This window comes from Pseudomyrmex gracilis, unplaced genomic scaffold (assembly GCF_002006095.1).
Source record: "Pseudomyrmex gracilis isolate BER0280 unplaced genomic scaffold, ASM200609v1 scaffold_513, whole genome shotgun sequence".
Classification (NCBI taxonomy): domain Eukaryota; kingdom Metazoa; phylum Arthropoda; class Insecta; order Hymenoptera; family Formicidae; genus Pseudomyrmex; species Pseudomyrmex gracilis.
In genome coordinates, this window is record NW_018021097.1 from 41611 (window position 1) to 54560 (window position 12950).

Sequence of the window (12950 nt, forward strand, 5' to 3'; positions counted from 1 at the left end):
TGTCGTCGTCGCGGATTCTACGTAGCGAGAGAAAAACGACACGCGATTCGTCGTTAATGCGCTTCAGCCGCGGAGATTCCCCGCTTGAAAAAGATGCAATCGTTGTGTTTCGACTCCTAGCGAAGATTGTCGGTTTTCTGCGCTTCCGATTCTTTTTTTCTTCCTCTCGTGACAGTATTTCGGATGCGACGAAATCAGAGAGACAGAGAGAGAGAGAGAGAGAAGCGTGCGATGTCACGCGCGTTATGAATGACACGGAGAAAGTGATAATGGACATTCTTGAGATGTCCCGGCGCGGAACGCTTGGACTTTGATGTTTACCGTATCGGAAATCGGGGGGCACTCGGGTTAGGTATCAATTGCAATGATTCACAGGAAAGGAGCGCGCAGTAGAGAGAACGTAGTGTGTTCACGGTCGTGGGAGACGTTTGCTCGCGCGAGGTCTCGCTACGTCAAACGCGCGTTCAAGTTTCACGACCGTCGGAAGTGACAAGAAACAGAAAGAAACTTGCATTTCTGATTTTAATACCGCATCGAATCGCGATCACGGATTTTCGAAGGCGATAGAATTAAATAAAGTTCACACACGTGAGAAAGCGTTGAAGAGTCTATAAAAATTCTTACACGCGCGGCGCGTTTCTTTTCTTTTTTTTTTTTTTGAATGTGTTTTGGCGAATTTCTCGCAAAGCGCCTTCGCGCTTGAGTTTCTTTTAATCGCGCGGAATACCCGCGAGTCATCGATGCGAAGTTTCGGGCGAGCGCTTTGTTTTCGCGCTTGTTAAACTTTCTAGCGCGAGAGATTCGCGCCCACGCGAGAGAGCGGCCAAATTGGTTGAAAAACCTCGGGCGCCGATTTGTTAGATCATCGATGGAATTCTTCGTCCGCATTCCGCGCGCCACGTGGAAGCGGCCACGTCGAAACAAATATTGACGTTTTCCTGTAAATATATAAATGGCCAGACACACGCTCTCTCGACTATTGTCTGATGCTGCAAACCGATATCGAACAATGTTGACATTTGTTGCAATCAGAAGATAACAAATTGCACAATAAACATATGATTTAATAATAAAGATATCTACAATGCAAAACTCGTGTGATTGATGTTGCGCGCAGCTGTTAGGAATTTCGCGGTCGTTAAATGGAAAATTATTCAACTTTTACGAGTGGAAGTCAGTTGGTTAAAAAAAGAAGGATGAAAATATTTTACATGTATTTTAATGCGGTCACTAAATTAAAAATTAAAATGATTTTACTTTTACAAATTGAAGTCAATTTGTTCAAACTACAAATTCTCGTGCAATTATATTTTCTAATGCAGTCGATCATTAAATTGAAACCGCAAATTGCTCGGCAAACGGGAATCAAAGAATTCGTCAAAAATGAAAATACTTGTGCGAACAAAATTTTAATGATTTTGAGAGAGGTGATTGCAATTTGTGATCCAAGGATAAATAGCTATAATAGCATACGGTACGAGATTAAATCTAGATGACAGTACCTACTGAAACTTTCCTACGCGACCCAAAATTTATGAATCCCCGAGCGAGATATCATCGTTTTAAACCAACGATGAAGAATAATGTATTCGCGATACTGGCACGAGACTGTAATTGTTTTTTTAGTATTGCGCCGCATTTCGGAACCGCAAATATGGTTGTACCATCGGGTACGCGCCAAGCAGAGATTGGTGAAAGCATATGGTTCCGCGCGTGTCGCGGCGAGTTTCCAGTCGACGGCGTGTGCGCGCCGGATTTTGCAACGTCAAATCCGTATATCGAGATCGAAACCTCGATTCGACACAACCGCGCAAGTTACGAGCTGTTTAAAAAATTTCCGCGTTCTTATTATTATTTTATTGAAAAAAAAAAAAAAAAAATGTCTCTAGCGTTTGAACGCGCGCAAAAACGTGTTAAAACGGATAAAGAAATCGTAGAAGCTCGACGACGACGTGCATGTCGACGACGGCGGCGAGCGAAATAGCATGAAATGGTTCATTTCCGCGTAAATGCGCTTTCCTGTGTAACCGATTACATCGTCTTTCACTTGTGATATTACTCGCGTATTATTTGAACCCGGGTAATTCAGCGCGGAGAATAGAACGCGTTATATTGTAACTGCGTCGGAGGAGGAAGATCCTAGAAAGTATTCGAATTGATAAAAAGCCGTACTTTCTAAACGCCCGTATCACGATATTACTTTTTCTCCGTCCTGTTCTTATTTAAGAAGCATTCCGGAATTACGCGACTCGGCCAGAAATGTAATTTCGGTTAAACGTTGCGAATCTTCAACTGGAATTGGATCGTACATAATTTAGAAATTGAATCCCCGAAGTGAAGTAAACCTTAAGAGCTGTGATCCACCGGTGGTGGTGAATAATAATAAATAAAAGTGTATTGGGTCAAATTAAGTAACTGGAACTTGACAAATATCAACGTGTTAAAAAATAAAATTATAAAATTAATTATATTACAACATATATTGTAAAATTAAATATAAAAAAACTAACATAGAAAACATAGAAAAAGTATTAGTTAATTTATACAGAAAAAGCATTGTCAATTTAAACAGATTTAAGCTGAAAATAATCAGAAAACAAACGATCGAAACGTTCCAACGTTAATGGAATCACTCATTTGCTTCTAATTACATTAATTTTAATTTATTACCCATTAGCATATCGGTGGATCAGTAACTTTTAAGATTTATTTCAATTTGGAAATGTTCTTGTTCTTCTCTCGAGCTCTCTTGTTCATTGGATTAAAAGCGGAAAGATGATAGTAGGTTACCGGATATTTGCTCTTTAAAAGATTAAAACGACTATCAAACTTTAAAAGGAGCAGATCCAAAATTCATCTGAAGAAAACCGTGATGAAATTCGGCTCTTTCACAAATGAGAGACCAACCTTGCGGGAAACAATAGAAAAGAGACACTAAGAAGATAAGAATACCAAAGTTAACAAAGAAAGACATAACTGTTTTCAACCAGTCGAACTTTCTAGACGAAAATTCCACGTTGCGTGAAATTCCGACCAATTATCTCAAAACAAAGGGCTCTCCATTTGCCGCAATGAGAATCAGGGCTAGCTTTAGACAGATAAACCTCTGTATACAAAAGAATTACAGAATTTACTCGGGAAGCGCATGTTTACTGTGTAACTCGGAAGAATTGGAACCTGAAACAAGGGGCTGTTTAATCGCCACGCCGGGAAGAATTAGGACTCAAATCGGCCTAACTAACTCTAGGCAGATAAACTTTGTGTACGAAGGAATTACTCCACAAAATTGACCTGAAAAGCGAAGTTTGCTGTGTAACTCGAAAAAAAAAACAAACAGGAAATTGGGGAAGCGATAAGACAATTTTTTGCCACATTGCGAATCGCGCATTAAAATTAGAGACTTTGTGCTAAATGACTGCAATATTTTGTACATGTAAGAACTTTTGTGAGACGCAAATCTTTTTTTTTTTTATACAACAATTGAGCTCGATAAACTCGTGAGAAGATGAAACAGAATATTGGGGTATTTATTTGATGTTTTTTGAATTGCTTTGCGTGTCAAATTTTTATTTTTGTACAATAGTTTGTGGACGATCCAAATAACGGCATCGATACGTTTGGTTTTTTTTTTTTTTCTATAAATAACACACGCGCGCATTTTGTATTTTATATTGCACCTGCTCTAATACTCCGTTTTTCTTTTATAATAGCAGTAATACACACACATGCGCGCGCTTTTTTCTTCATCCGTTGCAACGTAGATATTTGCAACCAACTGCCGCGGGATAATTGACGAGTTATCGTTTTGTCACTCGACGTTCATTTATCGGTTTTAAAACTAAACGAGCCAATCACGTTTGATTGGCCACAGAGAGCAGCTTGTTTTCCGCAGTTGTCAATGTGTTTGCTGTGTGAGACAAAAAAAAATCCCCAGGAAAAAGCAGATTGTCGTAGGAAAAAAAAAAATTTTTTTCCGCGCGCGTTTAGATGCGTTGAACCGAGTCGAAAGGAGCAACGCGATAAAACGCGTGAACCAAAACCGGTGTGTGTCTCTCGCTTCCTCGTTTCCGCGCGAAAGAAACTACTTTCAATCGGGACAGCATTTAAGATTGGAGCGCGACTGACCTCCAGACGCCGATTTCCGGCTCGAAATTTTGCGAGAAACATCAGCCCAAGATAATTGTTCTCGCGCTTCCTTTCAAAGCGCATTATATAACCAATTAATCTCGCTTGTGCGCGCAAAATCAAATCTCTGCCCATATTGTAACATCTCGTTCGAATTAACGATACGGATGGGTCGACCCGTCGATGTCTCTTTATCGCGATATACATTTGACACGCGCTGCGGCGTCCCGATAACACACACGCATGTTACACGCGCGTGTTTCTTTCCGCGTGTCGACTGTTGATCGTTTGACATCACGTCTCGAGTAACGTGGTTGGTTTTTCAGCGCTCGACGAAACGGCCGTTATCGCGCGTCCGCCGTTATCGGCACGTTCGAAATTTTAACGAGATCTGCCGGAAGTTTAACATCTCGCGTTGTCTCTCGCGCCGCGTTTGCGGTCGCGCGAATTTAGTCCGACTTTCGTGTGTTGATTTCTCCGAGTCTCACGTGACGATTATATCCCGAGTCACGTTTGGCATCGATCGCAATCTCACTCTCTCGCGGCTTATCGTGGACGCGTATCTCCGCTCGATTCCGCGTTTGTCATCTCCGCGTCTGCCTCGTCAACGCTCGAAGATGAGTTTTTTTTTTCCCTTCTCGTGAGTGACGCTGAATGCGAGAGAGAAAGAGAGAGAGAGAAAAAAAAAAGAGAAGATTCGCATCGCTCTAATGTCCGCGGGATCGCGTTGTTTTGTTGCAGGTGAAGCCTCAGCATGGCCAGCAGATGACTGTTAGCCGAGCTGGTGCTCGTACACTCGACTCTAATATGAGCGAAGTAGTGGCAGTGACGCCGACTGGTGGACCGACACGCCAGGAAAGCGTGGCGCACATCAAGCGACACAAACTCGCCAGCTGTAATGTTCCTCTCGTGCACGGCCGGCCAAATCCGTCGATCAGTCCACGCAGCAGACTGACCACGCATCAACGAAATCACAGCTTGGACTTTAGGTACTACACACGCGCTCTGCCGCCTGTTGTTGACGCTCTGTATATCCGTGTTTTCCGCGGACTCGCGTGTTTTTAACACGTCACGGAGAGAAACGCGAGAGACGCGTTTCCTGGACGCTCGCCCGGGCCCACTTTGCACGAGCTATTTCGCAAAGCCGGTGACGCGTTTGGCGCGCGCACACACATCCTGGCACTTGTTGAATAAAGCGACCGTAAATTCCGCCCGCCCGCATCTTCGCTCGCGATGTGTTAACGGTAGAAAAAAAAAAAAAAAAAAAAAAATTTGTTCACTATGCCTCGCGTGTAAATTCGCGGAACGCACGCACAGNGCAACTCGGTAGCTCGACACACCCGAGAGAATCGTGCGTTTCGTTCGGGTGTAAACTTCGCGCGCGCAAAAAAAAAAAAAAAAAAAAAAAAAAAAATCTGTGAGTTACGCCTCGCGTGTAAATTCGCGGAACGCACGCACAGATTTGAAAAATCGACCATCGTCAAGAGACTGCGGAACACAGAGCGCGAACGCGTCATCAATATTAATAACACCGCTGCAATGCATCGCCGTAATCGCGCGCAACACGAGCGCGTGCAGCTTATCGCGTCGTCTATTTTCTTTATTAGACGCGCGAGCCAGCGCGTGTGTGTGTGTTTGTGTGTATTTACAAACTTGTATTTTTATAACTTATTGGATTTTGCGTCGAGTTTTAAAAGAGGAATTTCATTTGGGAAACCCAAATAGAAACTCTAACGTTAATATTTGTCGCAAGTTTTGTCAAATGAAAGAGACGAATAAGAGAAACGTTTTTACTGGACGAAAAAAAAAAAAATAAGACGTAACGCAAATAAAAAACCTGCAATAAATCTCAAGTGTCACGATACAATTCTCGTATTTTATTTCGACCGTTGGTTATAAATTTTCTGCTGCTTATCGGTGTAGATCAATGGGTATCCTACTACCACCGGTGCCTCAGGCGACCGCAACCACGTTGACGCATCATCACAGAAATCGGAGTCTGGACTCCGCGCTTCAACGAATCCCGGAAGTGGACGTGACGCCGAGTCCGGAGTGCGAGAATCCCGCGCCCTCGTCGGCCTCGTCGAAGTCGACGACGGCGGTGACGTCGTCGTCATCGTCGTCGTCATCGTCGTCGTCGGGAACGTGCGGCAAGGGAACGCGCACCGCGCGGGAACGCGACGATCTGGCCAGCCTGGGGTCCGACGACTCCGGCATCCTGTGCGGCTCCGACAGCGGCTCGAGCGACGCCACGAACGCGCCTGCCACCCGCGAGTCCAGCGTCGATCACCTGCACAGTCGCGAGAGTCTGGACTCGTCCGTGTCGCAACTGGGCGACGTGTGCTCGGTCGACGCGGTGGACGGTATGGAGAACAGTAGTGCCGGTATGGTGTCGATGTCGGTGCCGGTGTCGCCCGTGGAACTGTCGACACGTCTCAGTGACAGTCCTCCGACGTCTCTTAAGGACGAGACCAGCCTTGACGAGCGTCCACGTTGCGACGACAATGAACGTTGCACGCAAAAACCGCGATCCAACGTGAGTGAGCGCGAACACGACAACGTAGACGGCTATCAGGATCGCGAGATCTATCAGGGCGCCATGCAAGTGACGTCGCTGGACACGAGTCAGAGCGAGCTGGCCGGCGCGGCCATGACCCTGTGCTGCGGCACGACCGCAACGCAGCAGCAGGAAATTGAGACCATAAAAAAGCAACCGGATATCGTCCGCCGACAGCAGCAGGAGACGAAACAGCCGAAACCGTCGGAAGGCTGTCTGCTGCGGCTCTTCGAGAGTCAGATATTCGACATGTCGATGGCTATCTCTTATCTGTTCAATTCCAAAGAACCCGGCGTTCAAAGTTATTTAGGTATAAAAACAAAAACAATATTTTTCTCACGCGTATATTTCCCCCGCATCTCTGATGAGATTTCTACTAAAAAAATCTATCAATAAAATTACTGCGGAATATGACGATAGTTTCGATCGCAAACACGCGTCTTGCATGTCTGATGAATAATGTATTGTAGGTAACAAGATGTTCAGTTTTCCGGATAACGATGTGGACTTTTACTTACCGCAGTTAGTTGTGATGTACATACAACTTCACGATGTAACAGAAGTTCTTTATCCATATCTTGTCCATAGGTAAATATAGAAATTTAAGTAATAAAAATATAAGAATAATAAAAAAAAAACAAAAGCATAGAAACGTAGAACTTTGAAATATAGAACTTTTTAAGAGGTCGCTCAACAAGTTACCGTTAACTGTTAGAATTGCCGCGAATTGCCGCGAATTAAAATGTCGCGCGAGATAAGACTATAAACGGAATCAATCTCGTCTTGTAGATGTAGACAGTCGGCAGATTTCTCGTTAAAGTGTGCCTGGCTGTTAGACGCGTACAGCTCCGATGCTCATTTGCCGTCGAAGAAGAAGTCTCATGGGACCAAATTGAAAAATCTTATCCTGTCAGATGAACTCAGGTAGGAATTGCGATAAATTGCGCGATACGCAATAGGAAATTACGGAATCTCGGTGAGATAAAATACCGTCTCTCTCTCTCTCTCTCTCTCTTTCTTTTTCCGTGTGTATACTAGACCATTTATTTAGAAGAAAAAATTTTATTTCTGTCAACGTGTGTAACATTTTAGGCCAAAGGGAAATGAGAGTCGAAAGCAGCGTATTGCCGGGTTGCAAGTTCCTGCGCCAACACTATTGCCCTCGACGCAAAATCTCACGTCGCCAAATAAGAAAACCCACCAAAGATCTCAGTCGGACGCTACTGGACTGTTCCAGACTATACGCCGTAGTCATTCCGGTAATTTAATCTTAATTAATACACAGTGATACACAGACACACAACATTCTTCAGCTGTTACGTAAGTTTGCGGAATCCGATCGGAGATTCTTATCTCGCTTCGAAGAGATTGTTCGCGAATGCTCATAACAGGAAACCCGACAAGATTGTAGAAAAATTTCGATCGGCAACGAATTCCAAATAATTTTATGTAATAGCTGCTGCGAGAATAATTTTTTTTTTTTGTTTGTTTGTTAGGATTCTCCTCCAATGTGATTTATTTAATTCTCTTTATCGCGTGACTTTTCGGTCTTTCCCTTAAAGGTAATATAAATAAAGTAAGTCTCGGGGACCTGAGCTCTGGTCGAGCGTTTGACAACGGCTGTACCTGTTTCTATTCCTGCCAAGGTGTGGTGAACGATTTGCGAGGCCAAAAAACCGATTGTTTCTGCAACGTAAGTTACTTGTAAACTAAACAAGAGCGTATGAAAAAAAAAAGAAAACAAACAAACAAACAAACTTATGCTCGAAACACACAAACAAATGCGTCTGCAATCTGAAATCTCGCAGGCACCTCGACTCGCGCCAGAACTCGAATTTATTCAAGCGTTAATATCAATTGGTAAATTGCTCGGAACAATACCAACAAAGGAAAGTAAAACCGTTCAATTAGTGGCGGAGCTCAACACGCTTAATTTGAATCTTCCCGCGAGGGTGTGGCTTCCTTTGCACAGTACGATACCTCATCATATCGTTCGGGTTCCGCCGCAATATGCCGCCGTTCTCAACAGCAAGGACAAGGTATGCACACTTGTGTCCGCATCTTGGATCTTTTTTTTTTTTTTTTTTTCGCAAAATTTATTGTTCGAACGTCAATGTTCGAGCGCCAATGTTATGTTTTGCAGGCACCTTACATAATATATGTGGAAGTATTAGAAGTGGATGATCTGTACACATCGCCCGTGCCAACAAAAATAATGGGCAGTTCGTTGAGGCACACCAAGTCGGAAGAGAATTTAACGGGCGGCGAGCAATCGAACATATCCGCACCCGAGAGCCAGCAGAATTCGACGACACGACAGACCCCGGTCAAGAATATCTCGCCTTACTCCGTTAGAAATACAGATGTGGCATTTAGCTTTCCCGATGACGACCCCAACGATTGTTGGAGTCAGGAGGACGACGAAATCACACAGCAGGTAGCACATCTCGTTGAAAATCGATTAGGCGTGGCTTTCGACTTTGATTTCCATTCTAACTATCCATTCGTTTTTTTTTTTTTTCTCAGTATTTGCAGCTTCGCAAGCCGAAAGATCGCGACACCATATCGCAGCTTAGTCAGGACTCGTCCGACAGCAGAGAGCCAATCTTCGTTCCGGGCGATATCAAGAGAAGATTGAGCGAAATGGCAGCTACGCCCAGCGCGACCTTCAGTCATGATCCCGAGGACCCGTCGGCAGCGGTTCTCAAAGAACCGTGGGAGCAAAAGCAACGGCGTATAAGAGCTTCCAGTCCGTACGGGCATTTAGCGTCTTGGAGATTGCTCGCGGTAATTGTTAAGTGTGGCGATGATCTCAGACAGGAGCTCCTTGCCTCGCAGTTGCTCTCGATGTTGCAAAGGATTTGGCAAGACGAGCAGGTACCTCTTTGGGTGAAACCATATAAGTAAGTAATTTACAAATTCAACAATTTAAAACCTCGTGAAAGCGTACAACTAATATTAAACTCGATACCAATATGTGCGTGCAGTTATACAGATGTTTATTTTCTTCTCTTTTTTTAACGCACGCAATGCAGAAGGTCCAGATTTAGCCAAGGGTTTTTTACAATTTTAAATTTCATAAGAGATAAATGTACTTCGTATATATGTGTGATGCAAACTAAGTATCTTACGTGAATTGAATTTAATTCGAATTTATGTAATTTACACGTTTAAAAAAAAAAAGAAATATAAAAGGAAATAAACGTATATATAATTAAATAAATATAGAATTTTAAAATAAATATAAAAGAAGAAAATAAATATCCACACCTACATATTGGCTCGACCTTAATACTGTTATATAGGTTCAATTTGTCTCATCATACACACACACACACACACACTTTGTTATATAACTTTATTGATATATTTTATATGGAACTATGTATTAAAACGGTGATTTTTAATTTTGTTTCACAGAATTTTGTGTCTGTCCAACGACAGCGGCCTGATCGAGCCGATTCTTAACACCATGTCGCTCCACCAGATAAAGAAACAGTGCCAATTAACGCTTTTCCAATACTTCGAACGAGAGTTCGGTCCTTCTACCTCAGAGGCGTTTCGCGTAGCGCAAAGAAACTTTATTCAGAGCTGCGCCGCGTACTGTCTGGTCAGCTATCTCATTCAGATAAAGGACCGTCACAACGGAAACATACTGCTGCACAGCGACGGCCATCTGATTCATATAGACTTTGGATTTATTTTATCGACTTCGCCACGAAATCTCGGATTCGAGACCAGCCCGTTCAAGTTGACGCCGGAATTCGTCGAGGTAATGGGCGGCGATCAATCCAAGCTGTTCGAGCAATTCAAGAGCCTCATCCTTCAGGGCTTGATCGCGGCGCGGAAGCACATGGAGAAGATAGTCAATCTCGTTGAGATTATGTTATCGGGTAAGCGATAGTGTGTTCCCACACACAGACTAGTTCGCTCGCTTGCTCGCGTGCGGCTATTAATATCTCAACGTACACATTTCAACGGGTTCTATCGATTTTTTTCGTCAGGCTCTCAGCTTCCGTGTTTTCGAAGTGGTGGGGCGGCGACTGTTCAAGGTCTTAAGAATAGATTCCATCTCACGCTCACCGAGGATCAACTGCGTCGCCACGTCGAGGATCTGGTCGAGGGCAGTATTAATTCGTGGTCCACCAAACTCTACGATCGGTATCAATACTTCGCGAACGGCACTCTTTAATATCAAACAAGCCGAAACGACTCTTCTGTCTGTCGCGTTTTGGCTAACACCCTTTCGAAGATGACAACTGTTCGAAGAAAGGATTAATACCAACCCCCGGTAAAACGTGCTGTGTTACTTGTCGCACTATTTTTACGTATGTACACTTGATAAACGAGGGGGTTGACCAATCGGCGGCGCGCGTGTCCATTTTGAAAAAAAAAAAAAAGAGAAAAACGCTGCTGCAGTGCTGCTGCATTAGGAAATCTAAACCACAAGTTTGTGATAACAATAGGGTAACACAAATAGTTGTTGCGTTAATAATTATAATATTGCCATTTATTTTAATTCGCGTTATACTATATATATATACAGAGATGTTCCCTCCCCTCCCCTTCACACTTATTCGGTTGTTTGCTTCGTTGAGCTGCGTTGAAGAAGCTCGGCTTCGTTTGATTTCGTGTAAAATAACAAAATATAAAAAGCGCGATTGCGCGCGCGCGCGATGACGAGAACAAAGCAGGAAGTTTGTTCCGGGCACGTGAGCTGATTGGGCAGCGCTCTTTCTTTTCCCCTCCCCAGGCATTCCACGAACGACTTCTCGAGTGGAAATTTTTCTTTTTCTTCGTTTCGAATGTGTGTGAAACACAGAGCCCGGATTATAGGATTTCGGATAGATCGCCCAATCGTTTTGAGTTATTTCTTGCTTTCGCGGCGAGTGAGAAACGATACGAAATATTTTTAGCGAGCGATGAGAAGAACTTTAAAAGAACTTTCGATTGTGTGCACAGTGATGGGACGTGCGAACAGTTTGCGAGAAAAGAGAGAGAGAGAGAGAAAGAGTGATGAGATGAGAGTGATGCTTCGTTGAAAGTTAAAAATATTTATCGTCGTTTGGGGGTATATTGCGAAAGGGAAAGGAACGAACTATGAAAATTTTTGCTACCCCACACAGTTGGTTACATATATCCACTATATATATATATATATACAAACGTTTTTGTTCGATACATTAAGACTGCTGTTGTTTACGTATGCCTCGATTGACACATTACGAATTTAGCTGTCGCCGACGCGAGAGAGAGACGTGGCGTCGTTGACTGAGGCACGTTGAACTGCTGAATCAAGTGTAGCTTTACATAAAAAAAAAAAAAAAAAACACAGCGTAATTTGTTAAAGGTGCCTTATTTGTGTAGAAAGAAAGTGGTGTGGTTTGGGGTGTGATCAAATATCTAGAGACAGAGCGGCGCGGCTGATATTATTATTAATTACGGCAATTCTTAGCGCGTAGAACTGACGATCGGTCGGTGAAGAGAAAAAAACAACAACAACAACAAGCCGGACAATCTGTAATTTGTACATATAAAACGAGAAGAGATAAAAAAAAAAAAAAGGACAGAAAAGAGAGAAACGTGTTTTGTTGCGTGGAACTTTCGTCGATTCGCGGCAATAAACGGCGGTGTGCGGCATCGAAAACTCACTCGAAGATCCCGAGTCGCCGAAGAGGGCGAGCACGCGAGAGGGCTGCGTACAAAAAAAGAAAAAAAATCTAGGGACTCGGATATTATTACGAGAGGGAGGCAAATACTCAAAATCTTTCCTACTTCGTAGATTAGTAAAAAAAAAAAAGAAGAAAAAAACACTTCGATGAGATACATCTTAATTGTACGCGCGGTATGAATCTAAGAATTTAAGCATTAATTACCTATAGCGAGTCTTAAGGATCATATTTGAAAGTTTTTACATGTTCTTACATTACGTAAACACTCATCTCCCTCCCCCTTTTCCCTCCTCCATCCTGCTCCCATTCTCCACTTTTCGTAAATGCGAGGAGTGCGTCGTTGTAGCTGTGTGTGTGCGTGCGTGTGTGTGTGAGTGACGGAGGATAAAAAAAAAAAAAAAAATATTTAATCTTGTGTAATCGCTCCTCGCGTAAACGTTTTATGTCCGTTTAAGAGTAAATTATATAAATATATAAACTATATATATATATATGAAGAGATTATATATATATATATATTGTACATAAAAGTGAAACAAAAAAATTTTATCATCTCTTATTAATATTATACATAGGATTAGAGAGACGAAATTCAA

At 42.9% G+C, this 12950-nt stretch overlaps 1 protein-coding gene across 2 annotated transcripts in view; it reads left to right on the plus strand.

Moving 5' to 3' along the window:
- The window catches only part of LOC109860935 (phosphatidylinositol 4-kinase beta), a 13261-nt gene extending 779 nt beyond the window's left edge, over window positions 1-12482 (plus strand). The window contains exons 1-12 of one of the 2 annotated variants that reach the window (XM_020440357.1): window positions 3693-4765; window positions 4867-5114; window positions 6049-6992; window positions 7153-7270; window positions 7472-7606; window positions 7775-7941; window positions 8245-8375; window positions 8491-8721; window positions 8826-9119; window positions 9209-9585; window positions 10103-10575; window positions 10687-12482. In XM_020440357.1, the coding sequence (XP_020295946.1) occupies window positions 4891-5114; window positions 6049-6992; window positions 7153-7270; window positions 7472-7606; window positions 7775-7941; window positions 8245-8375; window positions 8491-8721; window positions 8826-9119; window positions 9209-9585; window positions 10103-10575; window positions 10687-10874 (3282 nt within the window). In that variant the 5' untranslated portion in view covers window positions 3693-4765; window positions 4867-4890 and the 3' untranslated portion in view covers window positions 10875-12482. Of the gene's footprint in view, window positions 1-3692; window positions 4766-4866; window positions 5115-6048; window positions 6993-7152; window positions 7271-7471; window positions 7607-7774; window positions 7942-8244; window positions 8376-8490; window positions 8722-8825; window positions 9120-9208; window positions 9586-10102; window positions 10576-10686 lie in introns of those variants that run through there. The other variant, XM_020440356.1, reaches the window with a different exon arrangement.
- The last annotated feature ends 468 nt before the right edge of the window (window positions 12483-12950 follow it).